This window comes from Agelaius tricolor, unplaced genomic scaffold (genome assembly GCF_023055355.1).
Source record: "Agelaius tricolor isolate 1412-34295 unplaced genomic scaffold, bAgeTri1.0.p SCAF_1, whole genome shotgun sequence".
Classification (NCBI taxonomy): Eukaryota; Metazoa; Chordata; class Aves; order Passeriformes; family Icteridae; genus Agelaius; species Agelaius tricolor.
The window spans coordinates 28292533-28309326 of NW_027269261.1; the positions used below are offsets into that span (position 1 = coordinate 28292533).

The 16794-nt window shown below is 40.1% G+C and overlaps 1 protein-coding gene across 1 annotated transcript in view; it reads right to left on the reverse strand.

Moving 5' to 3' along the window:
• Positions 1-16794, reverse strand: part of PLB1 (phospholipase B1) — a 66911-nt gene that overhangs the window by 24715 nt on the left and 25402 nt on the right. Inside the window, exons 19-34 of the mRNA XM_071427988.1 lie at positions 16681-16762; positions 15979-16083; positions 15251-15346; positions 14729-14800; positions 14027-14086; positions 13561-13621; positions 12780-12838; positions 10896-10963; positions 9893-9936; positions 8569-8677; positions 4804-4855; positions 4585-4665; positions 3433-3498; positions 2921-3021; positions 1988-2069; positions 1414-1518 (exon numbers count right to left, since the gene is read on the reverse strand). Coding sequence (XP_071284089.1) covers positions 1414-1518; positions 1988-2069; positions 2921-3021; positions 3433-3498; positions 4585-4665; positions 4804-4855; positions 8569-8677; positions 9893-9936; positions 10896-10963; positions 12780-12838; positions 13561-13621; positions 14027-14086; positions 14729-14800; positions 15251-15346; positions 15979-16083; positions 16681-16762 — 1243 coding nt within the window. The remainder of the gene's footprint in view (positions 1-1413; positions 1519-1987; positions 2070-2920; positions 3022-3432; positions 3499-4584; positions 4666-4803; positions 4856-8568; positions 8678-9892; positions 9937-10895; positions 10964-12779; positions 12839-13560; positions 13622-14026; positions 14087-14728; positions 14801-15250; positions 15347-15978; positions 16084-16680; positions 16763-16794) is intronic.

A 16794-nucleotide genomic window follows, 5' to 3' on the forward strand; every position in this document is an offset into this window, starting at 1 on the left:
CAGTAAAACCACAATTTTCAATTACGGGTACAGTTCCTCTTCAAGTCCTGCAATGAGTTCCTCTCCCTGGTTCCAGTTGTCATTAGAACTGGAACCGCAAGAAGCATTATGCTCTACAGCACCTCCTGCATAGCTGTGAGTTTTGAAAGGATCAAGAAGCAAGTAACTGTTTGGTGGAAAGCAGCCAGTCTGGCCAAGCACACCAGAGTAATCTCCTTTCTAAACAAAACCGTACTTTAGTAAAGGGTTAATACAGGTACTGGAGGATCTGGAGGAAATGGAGTTTGGAAATTTGTCTGTCACATGAAAACTGAGATTAGGGTCACACATGACTGAAACAAGTATTTTTGGTCAGAGCACTTCTTCCTCAAAAGTTGAACAGGTTTTTTTCAGTGTGTTTGGACTTGCTTTTTAGAGGACAACTACCAAAATTTGCATCATATCTTTTGCCATATTTAGAGACAGACTTTTCAGTTCAGGAATATCTGAATGTTGTGTGAGATAAGAAATTGAAAGAGCATCCTGAACTTCTTAAAATCTGAAGTAATCCTTGTGAGACTACAAAAAAAGTTCAGAAATATTTTGCTTCTTCTGTTTTTATTTCTGTGTTCCCCACCCTCAGTACCAAAATCGCCATGACTTCTCATGGGCACCAGCTTCACACACAAACAAAAGACTTCACCCAAACAAAACAAAGGAGGCCTGTGAAGCAAATTTTTCCACAGCAGCACCTTAACTCTTCAAATTTTCACCAGCTATTGCAAACATTTTCAGAATGATCCAGTTCAATTATGCCAGAGTAATCGCTGCTCAGTATTTTGCTCCAACTCCTCTCAGCTCTAGGTACATATGAAAATAGTTTCACCTCTAGTGAAAGTTTGAGTCTTTTCCTAGATTTACAGTTACTGGAACTTGCCATTCAAGGAACTGAGATATACACCAACATATGAACTACATAAAACTTCTATGAGATCATAGGTAAAGTTCCCTTTCTGTCAGACACAGAAAACTTGGTTATGTGGCACAAAGCGGAGCTGATGCCATAGTCCCCACCAAGCAATGCAGCTATGTTGCTTTAAGAAGTGCAACTAAATAACTTGGTCTTTTATTAATCATGTTGTATTTTCAGGAAGAAAAATATTTTTGTTATTTTTGTACTTCAAAGAACATACACAAACACACCTCTTAAATCAAGTTTTGACTCATTTTCCAAAATGGCAATTGATATTGACAGAGCAATACATAAAACTAAGAACTGCTTACTACATGAAGAAATCCATTGTACTATACCAAAACCCAGCAATTTCTCATAAGAAAAGCACAGAACAAAACAAAACTATTTTGAATATAGTCTCTATAGGGAAGATACCCATCCTTAGTCCTTTAAAAGCAGAAATAACCTTTAGATCATACCTGATCAAGAGGAACCTTCAGATTTTGAAGGAAAGGCTGGATGACGACTGTGAAATTTTCATGAGTGTCATATCTGCCAGACTCTATCAGTCTCTGAATGCCAAGCTGCAAGAAACAAAAAACCACCAGCAATACTTCAACTACATCTCTGCATCAAAAACCACCAGCAATACTTCAACATCTCTGCATCATAACTATTTTCTTTATTTGCATTTTCTGAGAGTACTGGAATCAAAAGGAAGTTTTACTTGTGAACTTAAATAGCCACAGCCATTGGCAAAAGAATGCTGAGATGCTGCAAAGGGGCTGAGAAGGTTGGAACACAATGCTGAAACTGTTTGTCGGGGACAGGTTTTTGGTGACTAAACTCCCACCAATTAACCTCTACTAGGAAACATCATTTTTCTGAAGACCTCTGCTGCTAGTTTTGGTCACGTGATAGGTTTGGATAGCATCAAATGAGCTCTTGCTGAGTTCATAGTTTGAGTAAAAAACAGATATGATATGTTGCTAGGTAATCAAGAGCTCACCTCTACTGGAAATAAAGTAACTGCACCACTTTTAATAGTCATACCTGGTAAGCTTTGATGGCATCTCTCACCATTGTGAAATTTTCTGAGTTTTCTTCTCCTGTGAGAACACAGCTACACAGATAACTGTGGGGGACGTCAAAGGAGAAAGCAGGAACAGAGAGAGTCAAACATCTGATAATACAGAGACCACCCTTTGTCATGCAATACCTTCATGACCTGGATATAATAAGGGAATCTGTACAATTAGGTTTTTGTGAAAACATCTTATTGTCCTTGCTATTGTAATTTCAAACCTTAATCTTATTTTCTGTGCCACATGAACGATACTTCTTTAAGTAATTTTGGTTTCACACACAGATATATCAAAGTAGTGCACATTGTGTAGTTTGTTTCATTAATTTCACCCTGGCATCCAAAGGCCCTGCAGACTGACAGGTGCAAACCAGAGCCCCTGGGGAACTAGAAAACAATATTTTGAAATGTGCCTGTTTCAAAATTGTTTCAAAACAATATTTTGAAAACTGCCTGTTTTAATTCTGAGCTGACACCTTTCCAATCAACAATTCCTTTTGCATTCCCAAGATAGAGAATTTGTCTCTGTCTGGAAGGTCAGCAAAGAATGCAAATTACCCATTGCACTAAAGCCTCTGAAACAGGGGAAACCTGTCTACTCCTCAAAAACATCACAATAAAAGGCTTGCAAATCTAAATGTTTGTGCACTTCAACCCCATCTTGAAGAACCCTGTTCCAGTAACTTTAACCCTAGCCTCTGAGGTGTACATTATGTGCAGTTCTAGAGATGGAAAACATGTTTAAGCCAAGAGAAGGAAATGCCATCAGGCAGGGTGATGTCAGCACTGCATGGGAAGAAGTCCACAGGACTGTGCTGCTACCTTTAAACATCAGTTCAAATTATGAGAGAAGCACAAAATAAGAACACAAACAGGACAAAAAGAAGTCAAACAAGCCTTACTCTGCCAAGTAAGTGGGGCACTGAACTGAAGGGTCCACAAATAACTGTCTCAGAATGGTGATGTCTGCCACATCAACCAGATTCACTAAAGCTTTTGGAACCTGAAAGATAAGGTTTGGTTTAGAAGAAAATGGCTGGTTACACAGCCCACAGTGCATTTATTTTACCCCAAAGTCCAGCCATTTGACACCACTTCCCTTTCTCCACCACTGGAAGGATAAAAAAAATTAAAAAGATTGAAAAAGCAACAAACTCCCCCAAATCAGCTTTTGATTTTTTTTCTCCATACCATAGCTCAATGTTACTATCTGTCATTTCAGACTGCATCTCACTACTGCAGATAGACAAGACAAAAGAAAATGTTTTTTGTACAAGTCAACAGCATATGTTTTGTACCAGAATGCAAAAAAAAAAAAAAAATCACCAAACCACAAAATCAAACAGAAGAGCTAGCATCAGTCAGTCATGTCTCAGTGTGAGCTAGAATGCTGGGATAATTTCACAGTACTTGCCTCCTTGTGCAGAATATCAAGAGTTTCTTGAATCCTTTTGATGTAATTCCCAGCTGAGTAGTGATCCTGATAGAAACAGAAGAGATTGTCAAATGGAGACACAAGGAATTTAGGTTGGGAGGCTGGAGAATCACATTAATTCACTTCCTTTTCTGCCCTACAACACTGTGGTCAGTAGAATGTTCTTGCTTCTTTCTAGAGACTGGGGATTTTAACATAGCAATTAATCCAAAATGTAGGGAGGCTCGGTGAAATTTTGGATTTAAAATAAACCTTGTTGAGTAGCAGCATATTTAACCCAAATCCACCGGGCCCTTCATGTAAAAATGCAGGAAGGAACCCAATCTGAATGCATGCTGAACAGCATAAACCAAGCAGCCACAAGCATGCTCACAGCCAGCTGATAAGCTCTCATAAAATTATGTGAAATCATTGCTAGTCAAGGTCAAAGCTATAAATAAAGCTATAAAACTTGGCAGCAGCAGCAAAGATGCCTAGCAAGGCTCCTGCAGAAGAAGCACATTTCTCAAGCACAAGGGGTTGCAGGAGAATTGAAAATGCTCATAAGAAGTGAGCATATTAAAGGCAAGAGTGTGAGAGCTGGCAGTGAAAGGTGGCCTCTCCCTGTCGCCTGCCCACTCAGCTCCCATGGCCTCCTTATGGCAGCCCTAAAGGCTTCTCCACAATCCAGAGAAGCATAACATTCAAATAAGACTGCAGCAACTCCCCTCATACGTACACCTCAGCAGTCCTAGCACCTCCCCACACTGTGAGTTATGGTGTGATGACAATTGTAGGGTGGCACCCCTTTGAACTACCACTGCCATTCTTGGACGTCTAAAGAGGCCAAGCTAGAGCAGAGCAGTTACCACATCAGAGGAGTGAGGCATTTCTTCCCTTCCCTTTTTTGCTTACAGTCAAAAAACAGTAGTCAAAGTAGTGGTTCTTATCCTGGAGTAAGCCAGAGAAAACAAAACCATCCTACTCTGCTGCTGGTACCTTTTTATATCAGGGTATTTCCAGCAACAACCCCTGTCAAAACATTCAGCAGCCCATATATAACTCATGTTATCTCTGTGAAGGCTTTATGATTTCCCTTGAGGTGTTTCTGCACTGACAGCACAGCTGGAGATAACCAGTGTCACTACTCACAGGGTCTTTGCAATAGATGCACAGATCGTTGGCTCCAATGTGCACTGTTATGAGCTTCCAGTCAGCACTGAAGTCAATTCTCTGTGCAATAAAGAAGAAAATAACGAGTCTGAATTTCTTTACCTTTGTGAGATGCACATGGTGTCATTGCAGGTGCATCTGCTGTGTGAAGCAACATCTCTTCATGCTGTAAGTTTGAAGGGGTCCCAGACAACTCACCTGATCAGTTTTCATAAGACTCACAAGACTTCTTGCTTGGGCTGGCAAGTGCCTGGAAAGAAGGAGAACTAGTGAGTGAAAGTAACACCTGTATTGAGAGATCAACATTACCATGCTTCAGACATCTTAAATCAAGTTGACAGATATCAGAAAGGTTGAGTGAGGACACAGTACAATACTCATGTTGCCGTGATCAAATTACAGGTTCACATCCTGGTAATAAAATCAACATCAAATCAAACTTGATTATATTATATTATTGATGAATACAGATTTTACTCAAGTTCAGTAATTTATCTGGAACCATAAGTTCAGCTCCCATTACAGTGCTTAGCACCTAAAACAGCTGAAAAGCCAAATATGGCAACAGTTGTAAGCAGAAGGCCTCTGTAAAGCTAGGCTGCTATCAACCTATTCCTTGTAGACTAAAATACAGGAATCCCCAATCCCAATACTTAGCTGACCTCTTGTGCAACATGCCCCTGAAAAACATAGGTTTCAGAGCTCACTCTGCACACCCTCCTCATTTTTGGACCTTCCACCTACAGCACATAACTGTACACTATGTGTACATAACTTTTCCAGAGTAATTAAAAATCCAAGAAACCTTCAAGGTTACTCAGACAAATTAAGATGACAGCCTTGCTGCTTTCCAACAGCCAGGTGAGTACTCTCTTTCTCTTTTTTCTGTACATATATATATACAGATAGGATAGATAGGATACATAGATAGATAGGCTAGGATAGATAGACAGACGGATATCTAAAGTACAATAAGTTTTGTGTTACCTAGGGTGAGTGCTACAGCTTTGTTTGACTGCCCTGATAGACTGGTCTTCAAATATGCATAGGGAAGAGAAGAGAATGGGGTCAGAAAGCATTGACCTTCCAGGCAGGTCTGTGGTTGAGAATGAGCTACATCTCCCTCCAGGCTCTTGTTAGAGACACTGGCTGTCTGTCATTTCTGGGAGCATATCAGCTGACATTAATAAGCATGACACTTGTTTTGTATGGCAACCAGAGTTTAGCTCCCTTTTGCAAGGCTTTGTTTACTGTAGGAAAAAGAGAGGTCTTTCACCACCCTTGTCCAGCTGAATACTGATCTAACACTGGCATGGGAGCATCTGCTGAGGAATGAGCCCTGTCATACATCTGCTTGTGACACAGACACTGTGTGCACGTAGTAGTTCTTATCACCATTATCCTTGTCCAATGTCATAACCTACTTATTTATATCCCAAAGCTATCATAAGCCACAAGTGGTCACAGTTTTTTTCTGCACTTACTGTGGAAACCCCTTAGCTAGACATCATCTACAATACTGACACAGAGGAAAACACCACTTATTGATCTGACAGTCCACAGCATATTTGATTTCTCCTACAGTCAGTGAGGTGATGATGCATCCTGAGCCAATGCAGTCAGCAAGATCCAGTAACATCTTGAATGAAGTAGTACCAGCAATGATCCATCCTTGAACTGCAGTTTCAACCAAATTTAGATCTTGACCAACAGAAAGAGTTTGCTAATGGGAAATACAGATATTCACAATTCCTGTCACCTGTTTTCTCCTCTCACTCTTAAATTCTTAACCTCCTTTTTTTTTTTCCACATGAAATTAGAGACCTCAACCAGGCTCTGCTTCAGCAACATTATTCAGCTCTATCCTTAACTCTATCATGTACTTAAGCACTGAATGCAGATAGGCTTAGGAACATTTTGCTGTATGAGACCTGCATTACTACATTTTCATCTAGTTCAATAAAGAGCTCTTCAAAGTAGCCATGAATTTAATTTTAAGAAACCCTTACACCTGGTTTCTATAAGCTGGTAAGGCTGCAAAATTATCTGATCTCAGAAATCTCCCAGCACCCCTAGAAAGCACTTTCCAGATAAAGCAAGACAGACCAGGTAACAATTCTTAAGTACCAGCATTAGCTGGTGGACTTTTTTTTGCCCTGTGAATCACTGAAAAATTGATGGTTTTGGCTGATGAAGAATAAATGCTGAATTGTATCAACATTCCAGGGTCAAATATCTAAAGCAGGAGAAACGTTTCCTTATGTTGCAATACATTTCAGTACTTGACTAGGATGAATTAATCTTCTCAGGTATATCAAGAACCAAAACATTATAGAACCCCAAAAGAAGTGTTTGAGGGCTCAAGAATAGTATTTTACAGGACTTTACTTTTGCAGAACCTTCTGCAGAGAGTTATGAGACAGAGAAAGAAAAGCAGAAATCTGGCATGATTGTTGTCTGTGTCTCCTTGCTGAACATTTACAAAACATGGTTACCAAACAAAGACAGCTCAATTTCATCATGTTTATCCAGTCCAGTCACTTGCAGGGGAAGAAAGAAAACTAATTGGTATCGATGAAATAGGCCATTTTCATTAGACTAGCATCCATCAACTCATTTCAGACAGCTAACAAATAGCTGTTTAATAGCAATGCCTCAGTTGCTGATACAAGCTCCCTAAGTCATAATGGTGACTTTTGTGTATCCTGCTTCAAGTCCTCCCACTAAACCTTTTTGGGATTTGGCTGATAAAGAATACGAGACAGGCACCTCTCACTCTTTCATGCAACAAGCAAAAACTGGAGGTAATCTGGATATACGTTGCATGCAGTATGTTAATAAATTCTCACTGATGGCTGAAGCATGTTTCACTGACGTACACAATTACATTCAGTCATCACCAGATTAAAAAAAATGCCTTCTTTCAGTTCTGTGGGGGCTGTAGGATATGGCAGGGGACCTAGCAACCTATTTCTGCCAGGAAATCTAAGTATTTACTGAGATTACCAGAATGAATCAGAAGTTACACAGGGCCTACAGGAGAGTAATAAAAAAAACCCTGAAAAATCCTAATAATCTTTGCTTAGATACAGCAAACACAAACACCTCTCTTGGCTTCTGAACTTCACCTCCAAGACTCCTTTGGGAAGCAAGATGAATTTTTCTTTGAACAAACAAATTAAGGTCTGGGTGATAGCAACTCACAATGTCAAATCCAGGCATGGTCTGCCAGACTCTGTGTTCAAACTATGACTGAATTCAAGCAGCCATCTGTTCTGTTAATTAAACAGCACTGACTTTGAATAAGTATCCATTGATTTCTAGGATACGCAATATAGCAAAGCTCAACTCATGCAGCTTCCCAGGTGTGACTAAAAGCAAAGAGCCAAATTCAGGTGACTGCAAGACATTACAATCCCTATTATGTTGGCAGAACTGGCTCCAACTGCATCAGGTCTGCAATGCACCAAAACCCATGGATGACCATTAGTAATTCCCTTTTCTTAAGATTCTAGACTGTTTTTTCCCCATCTCTCTCCTGTCCTTTCCTGCTTGCTTATCCAGAAACCTGAGGGAAGAATTATGTAAGACTTCATCCTGTTTTACTCCTAGTTTCTCTTATCAATTCATTACATGTTTAATTTCTAAAAACATTCACATTCTCAGAGATTTACCGACTGATAAATAGATAAATGAATAGATGTTGAACAGGAAGAGTAGAAATCTCCCAACTGTTTCTGCCAGTTTCTTGTTTGTGGATTTCATAAGGAGGACTGTTAGTTTCATTTGAAAGTTCAGCTATGAAATAAACCCATACGTTTAACATGTTTTGAGCCAATTTCCATTCTAACTCAACTGGTTCTGCTTGCTCTTCTGAGCAAGTTGTGACAGCACATGAGACAGTTGAAAGGCAATTAGATGAAGCATCCATCACCTACAAAAGTAAAACAAAAAGCTACATACTCAGCCAGTGCTCCAGGAACTGCCTGGTTAAGGAATGCATTGGAATCATTCTCATTCCCAATACCGGTTGAGTAGCCCGTGATCATAACATTGAACTCTTGAAAGATGTCTGAAAAACAGAGGTGGCAATGAAGGCAAAAAGACTCCAGCTGCTCCCTGCCTGCAGGGACTAGAAGAACACACCAGCACTGCCACTGTTTTGCTCTCTGACAGCACAGCTGCTACTGCTGCCAGTCAACCTTGATGGATTCACCAAGCAGTTGGGAGAGGGGTCACCAGCTGCAGTGACTCAGACAGCAGCATACTTGCAGTGCCCTGCATTGGCACCAGCAGATAAGATAAGCAGAATTAGGGAGTACAGTGTGCAGTTTTCTCTCATGTTGTAGTGGTTAAAGCCTAAAACAAAATTATCAGTCATATGATGTTGACTTTGTGAAGCGAATGTGAAGGGTCCTTCAGCCCAGCCGGAGCTGGTTTTCAGCTAAAGCATCTGGGTCTGCTTCACTGCTGTGCAAAATCTCATACTACTGACAAATGTGAAGAACAAAGCCTCAGATGCATGGTTCTGATGAAGTTACACCATGTTCTCCATAGTAGTTTCCAAAAGGAAGTTGGCAGAGTAACTTGCAGCTGAGAGTGAACATGGCCACATTGTAAACTATAAAATCTACTTTAATCTCAAAGAACAAGTTTAACCACATTTTAGTGAGGGCTTTATCAAATGTAATAGGACTCAATGAATCAATTGTTTATTCTAATTATATTCCTGTTACATTCTGCTTAAAATAATGATCAACACACAAAAGAACAGTTTATTGGCCCTCTTTGAATGGAATTTTATTACTACAGCTGATCCGAACTGAAAGTCAAGTGGCTCTACATTAGCAATAGACTGAGCTATGTAAAGTTGCAAGTTTCATTAAAGAGAAATTTAAAATTATTCCCTTCAGGTTACATGTATGAGTAGGCAGCTTTATTTACCAAAGAGGCCTACTCTATGCAAATATTTCTTTTGGAAAAATTGTGACGGAATATTTATTAAAAGCAAATGTTAAGTACATCATGACCACGGACATAGCAAGGTTATTTAGAAATTCAAATAATACTCACCAAAGAGTTGAAAAGGGAGAGGGAAAAGAAAGTAAGGGAATTTCTATCTGTTCTCAGCTTCACTGATGAAGGCAACTTTTTCTTTTAAAGGTAGTTCTTGTTAGTTACATTAAGCAGCTTTGAGATACTTAAAAGCTCTCTATAAATCTATCAGAAATTAGTCCACTGCATCTCCTCAATCTTGCCATTTATATCTAGCAAAGCATTTACTTACTAGGTAGAGTAGTCACATTCTCCAACGACTCATCTCCTCCAATACTAAAATGAGAAAGAAAAATCCCAGTAACTCACCTCTTATCTGGACACGAGCAAGAAAAAAAGTGAAAACCTGCTACATATCATGGGGAAAAGCAAAGGGTTATTAATTTGGTAACTATCATTCTATCAAAATCCATGGAGACAACAGAAGTGGAAGTGCTATTGGGGAGAACAGGTGAAGATGCTTGTCAGAAAGATTTACTGCTCTTGCAGATGCACAGGGGTACAGTCAATCTTTTATCAAGTGGCAGAAAAATGTCTGACATAGGTTCATACTTAAATACTTAATTCATACTTAAGTACTGCAGATTAGAAGGTCAGCTTTGAGGCCCATTCCAGCCTCATGAAGCCCCTCTAAGGCAACACCAAACACAGACAGCCCTTGAGTGACAAGAGAACTTCAGCAGTAGCTCCTCACTCCTCTAGCTTTCTGCATAGGGATATATTTCTCCAGCTTTTGTGTTGACAGGACATACTGAGGCCACACTCCAGCTTACACAGAGGTATTAGTACAGCATAGAACTGCTTCAGTCAATATCAATAGAGCTACACCACAACAGCAAAACAATTTAGTCTTTTAGGACTGTGTGTTGCTATATGCGGCAAAAGTTCTCTGGCCAAACAAACTATTTTCCATGACACTACAAAAAGTTCAGAAATAGAAAACTTTGAGAAGAAGTCCTAAAACCAACCAGTTCTGACTTGTTTTGTAGATTTCCAACCTGACATCCCGACATATAAATACAAATTGCTGCAGGCAGCCAAAAATGAAAGCATGAGAGAGATCAAAAAGCTTGCTTAAAATCCACTGCTGAAAACGCTTTAAAAAAGGCTACCCTTATGACAAAATCTTGATACACCTTCAAGAAGCACTAGCCTGAGAAGTAACCTTTTTTTCAGCTTTCTGACAGCTGAAGGACCTAAAACACATCTCTTCATCACCTTAGCTGAAGACTTACCTCCAAGACAGTCCCCGGTATTGAGTGACCACATCCTGGAGGGTATCTGAGGCAATTCCTGAACCAGCCTGGACATTGTTTTTCATTAACCAAATGAAATTAAAGCACAATTACTAATGCAATAGTAACTAGTAATACATATACATAAACAAATACAATTTACTAATTTAAATACAATTACATAGTTGTTTTATTTACTTTTTAATTGAGTGGATGTCTTCCAAAGCTTTAAAATGCACCTGACTTTTCCCAAACCTTTATCCTGAAGGATACAACAATACCTTTCAAAATTATTTAAAAGAATCATATTGTATATATGACACAAAATGTATGATGGAGCTGTGGAACAAAGACATTGGTCTAGATGAGCTAAATAGCTTTTATGGTTGCATTAGTCAACAGTGATGAAAACATCTCAATCAAACACACAAAATGGCTAATAGTATGAAACACTACATGAACTCAGCAGAGAAAATAAGCATGTATCAGAAAGGAGCACCATAACTCACACATACCAGTTTGAAAACCATTGTGCTAAATTGAAAGATTTATAGCAGAACTGGAGCAAGGAGGAGGAGGCACTCTCTACACTTACCCTGAAGAAAGAGGCAAGCTAGTAACTACAACCCTCATAAAATAGAATTCATCATCAGAGTTCCTGATAGCAGTAACAGTGATTGTATAATTTCATTCTAAGTCTAGGTGCATGTTAGTACTTGAGTACAGTACTAAGCAGCCTATTTGCTGCCACCTTAGATTAAACAACAACACTACATTTTCTTCTACGTATAAACTTCCTTGAAAAAACAGGAGATTGGTGCTCAGAATAACTATGTACAAGCCAAGTGCAGCTCTAAGACAGCAATACACCACTGCATGTTTTATGAAAGCAGATTCTATTCCTAGTTCCTACAGACTATACTTAGAAGCAGAAACACTGCAGGGCCCTAGATATTACAATACAGCAACCATGACCATATACAGAATGTATTTCTTTTATTAATACTGCAGGTTTACATCAAAATGCTTCTATTTATTTCAGTAGCCTCCTGTGTGTAGGAGTTGCAGCACCATGTCTGCCAGAGAGTTGTAAAGGGCTCACGGTTTGTACACACAATGTGTTTGTTGTTAAGGCTCAGATTCAGAGAAACCTATGTTCCCATTACATCTTTCTGTCCAGTGTGTTTCCTTTGACTGGCTGTATAATTTCAATCTTTGACCAGTATGAAAACATAAGGCAGAAAGGCATAACTGGAATATAGGATGTCTGGATTTTGAAACATTCTTTCTTGACTACCAAAGATAATCAGCAGCAGCAAGAATTGTATCATGATCAAGAAACCAATTAAGAGTTAAAACAGGTACAATAAAATGACTGAATATCTTTTGAAGTGCATTGAGTCAGAGGGCTCTGACCCCATACTTCGATAACTCATTAATGCTAAAATTATTAAAATGCTATTACCCATAACCACTTAGCTGCATTCTGTTCCTGAAAGAACTGAGGCTGAAAAACAGGCTCATCAGTTCATTCCTATGCAGAAAAAAACTTTGAAAAGCACAGTAACCTAAGCCTTGTGCTATGTCCCATTCATTTCAACAGCATCTGATCTCTTCTGCCTCCAATCCAGCAGAATACCTAGGCACCTCTTTAAAGGATTTGCCTGTGTTTTTGCCTGAGTTCAAAAGCATGTGAATACGTGTGGGGGGGGGAATGGAGCGTTGGAAGACTGACACCACCTTTCTTAATCTGGCTGCTAGATCTATTATAATCTATGAATGAACAGATCTTTGCTTCTGGGTGCAACAGCTATTTCTCCTCCTCTGGAGCGGGCACATGTTTGTAGTTTTACCAGGAGAACAGTAAAAACACCCTCTTCTTACCGTCAAAGAATCCCCAAGGGCTGCTACAATTTTCACATCAGCTGGCTTTAGGGAGTGCACTGCAAAGGAAAGAGATTCAGTTGAACCTGGTTAGGAAATAGCTATTTTCTCCCTCTACTGTGTATGTGAAATATGCCATTGTCATTGTGATGCTCTGTCATATTGTTTTTGCAATACCCAAGTAATAAATTAGAAGTTCTTTCCAGCTCATCTCCTGGGATTGTAGCACCAACATATGCATATTATTCAGTATTTCAATGGTTAACGTTGCTACCAAAAAGACAGGAGAGCAAGGAGCAAATACCAGTAAGTGGCAAACAATATCCAACACCAAAGTAAAGGTAAAACAATGCAGAATTATACAAAGCAGGAGCAGCACATTAAAGACTTCAAAAGACTAAGGAAAAGACAACATGAAGTTATTTGAAAAACCAAATACTGCTAAATTCCAGACTAACATGAATGAAGCTCTATTTCCAGTTTCTTTCCATGACATTTAGGTGGAATAGCTTATAAGCTATGTCAGCACTCAAATCTGGATTTTATCACAAGTGATTTTGAAGCTCTCCACTGTCAGTGAGTTCAGTGAAGCTACTTAGTCAGGATGCTACCTTGCATGACAGTGTGGCATTGTATCTGTTAAGCATCTGCTGAAAAACATGACATCCTTTCTGAGCAATGTTTTTCACAGTCCAGCAACCATTTCAGCCAAAAATTAACATTCATCTTGAAGGACAGCTGAAGGTAATTCAACCTCTTAACATAAAACAGGCAAGACTACCTGAAGTTGCAGGAGGGGAGGATGGAGACCTGTCCTCACATGGCAGCTGGCTTCCATAATTCTAAAGAGAAAAAGAAAGCTGAAGAGCATTTGGTTGGCAAATACAGTCAGTAGAAATGAGCATCTTCCCAGCAGAGGCCAGGTGGATAAACTGGAGCCTCTTCAGCCTGTAATTAACTAGACAGGTCTTGGTTGCCCAACTCAATAGTCATGTTCAGTATTGCTCAGAAGAGTGCAACACCCTGTACTGATAGCAGTGCTGTTTGGGCACGTGTTCTTACAGGTGTTTTCTGATGCATATTGTCCAACTCAGGGAGTACTTCTCTGCTCTATGTCATGCACTCAGCCTCCCAAGCCCCTCTGGCCAAAGACTGATTTTCCCTGTGCTTCAGAACATAACTCATTTGGTTACCACACAGGAACAGATGCAGCAGAGCAATGGTGGGATGGTGATGTTGACACTTACTGCAGTTTGGTTAGGGTATGTGTAATTACTGTTCTTGTATGTCCTCAGGAATGGCTCAGCCTACAAAACAAGGCAAACTGAATCAATGCAAAGCAACAGAGGAACACGTGGAGATTTCCATTCCCCAAACTTTGGCTCTCAGATGTCTGTAGATGATTAGCAGCTTGATACAAATAAAACAGAGGGATTAAAAATAATTACATAAATGAGTAACTAAAAGGCCTTTTTAAAATTTGTGTAGCAACAGTGTAAATCTGGGTTATATTTTTAAAACAAAAGTTAGAGAATACCCTCGGGATCCCACTGTGTGTGTCTCACAAGAAGCTTGTGGCCTCGCTGCAAGGTATTCCCAGTTAACCCTGCAGAGCTATCCTGACTGGTACCAACACTGCTCTGTTTCCCCCCACTGAAGCTCTGCCATTCAGTGTGGATACTTGATGATCTCGGTTAGGTGGGCCAAACACCCTTCCCTTGTGTTTTAGCCAGCTGTGATGTGTGACTCTGAGGAAGTTGACTCCTGTTTGCCCTCCATCCTCTCCTGGGTGAGCTCTCATGCTGCTCTTGGCAGCAGTGGCACAGACTGTGTGGGGAGGAGCAGATCATCCTCACAGAGCCAGAGCTCCAGGCACTGGGTAAAGGCTTCCACAGACCCCCAGCCACTCCCAGCACCTCCACATAAACACAGACAGCCTTATAACTTACCTCAGATGGACATTTGAGGACAAGCTCATCATCCATCTTCTGACTATCTGTCTTCTCCCCTACAGGCTCCAGCTGGGGGGGAAAGGGGATGCACAGAGGAAAAGCAGATGAGTACCAGAAAGCAATGGGTGATGCTGTGCAGTTGTTGAAAACCACGTCTGCAGCACAGCAAGACAACTGCAGAGCAATGCTGGCAGCTGCTCCATGCACTGTTTCCTTGTGTGCTGAAGAGGCTAATTCCCACATACCTGGAATGTGGCCTGCTGGTCAATGTGCCTGGCAGGCGTCATCTTCCTGGGAGACACAGCCTGAACACACCCAGCTTTAACATACCCTGAGATTTACTGGTTTGATATGACTGGGCTAACAATTCAGGTCACCTTTCTTCATATGATCACTCTTTCCCTTTGTAAACACAATTCAGAAAATATATGGCTACCTAGTAGATCTCTGGGTGTTTTTGCTGCCAAGGACAGGATGAAGTCAACAAGGAGAGAGCAACACAACCTTTAAAAATCTTACCATGTTGTTCCACAAAGCACGTGCAGCCTGGGAATGAGCCTTTTGGCTGAAGTGGAAACAATCTGGGGCAAAATATGATTCATCTGGCCACCCCTCCTAGAAAACAAGATCGGTGCTGTTACAGAGGCAGCAAATATGCAACAAGCTGTGTATTCTGTCTTCTCTCTTCCAGTGAGATAACTTAGCTGACTTCTAAACAAAGTATCTGCAAAGGCCTCTGAGGCAAACAGAATTAAACCAGAAGAGGAAACATTAGTAACTCAGAACTAAGAAGCCTTTAAAAACTCTTTAATACAGTATTCCCAAAGTAATAAGGAATACATTGTGACTCTGAGTACAGAATACCTGGGCAGAGATATCAATTTCTGGATTTCCCCTGAGATTTACACATTACAGTCCTTTGAAACATATGAGTTTTCATACCAAAGGTCATTTACCAAAGTACTGTAAAGGACTTGATGTATAGGGAATGTAGAGCAAGTGCTTCTGGATGAAGATTTTGACCTAAAATATCTACTTAATGGCTGTCCATTTGCAGTGCCCAAATCGAGGTCTGTATTCCTGTTGCCCAGTATCTCATATTCCATAAACATTTCATGCAATTTTAGATGGTAACTGAATATAATTATTAATTACTATGTCAGGAAACTGCTAGCTACATTTTCAGCTAAAACAATTTTGACAAGTCAGTGGCATTGCACCAGGTGTGGTTTTCTTGTTAGTTTTACCTGTGTTTTTGGCATTTCAATATTAGTCATAAATGGCTGCATAACCACTGTGAAATCATCCTTCGTGTCATACCTTCCACTCTCCACTAACCGGCGGGTTCCCTCCTAAAGAGTAAAAGAAAAGTTGTCATTGTTCCTTCTTCTGTGTTCAGCTCATCAAGCTGAACACCTCACCCAGGGGCTGCCCCTCCCTCCTTTCCAGCTTGTGCCAGGCAGCCAATGCAAACACCTTTTTGAGACACCCATCCTGGGCTTCTTTACAGAGAGGAAGCCTGGGGATGGCTGCCTGACTGACAAGGACTGGCAGCCTGCTCAGGGATTAGGTTTTTTGTCAAAAAGATGTCCTTCCAGAACCACCAAAGTGTTTTTGGTTTGGCTGACACACTGTGCCTGAAAACTTGTTCCTGAGTTAACATGTTGTTTGATTTAACCTGATTTTCAATAACGTAACTGATCAAAAAACTGCTGCCTCTCTGACATATTCTACTTTCTATAGCTCTGTAACAATTATTCTTCTCATTTGTTTTGTTGGTTTAGTGAAAAAGAATTTTAAAGATCCTGATCCTACTTTTTATAATCACCACTACAAATACATCTTGAAAATAAGTGGAAACTGTCTCCCACTTTCAAATTAGCCCACCTGTGGTCCCTTGATCAACAGAAGGATGATATTACATTTCTAACAAATGCAATGTGCCTTACCTGATACATTCTGTTAAAGTAGATCAGCTTCTTTAACTCATTGGAATTGTTCTTAGGGTTTATGACACAAGGGCACAGGAGCCTGTGGGATAAGAGCATGGCACTGAGATTTGC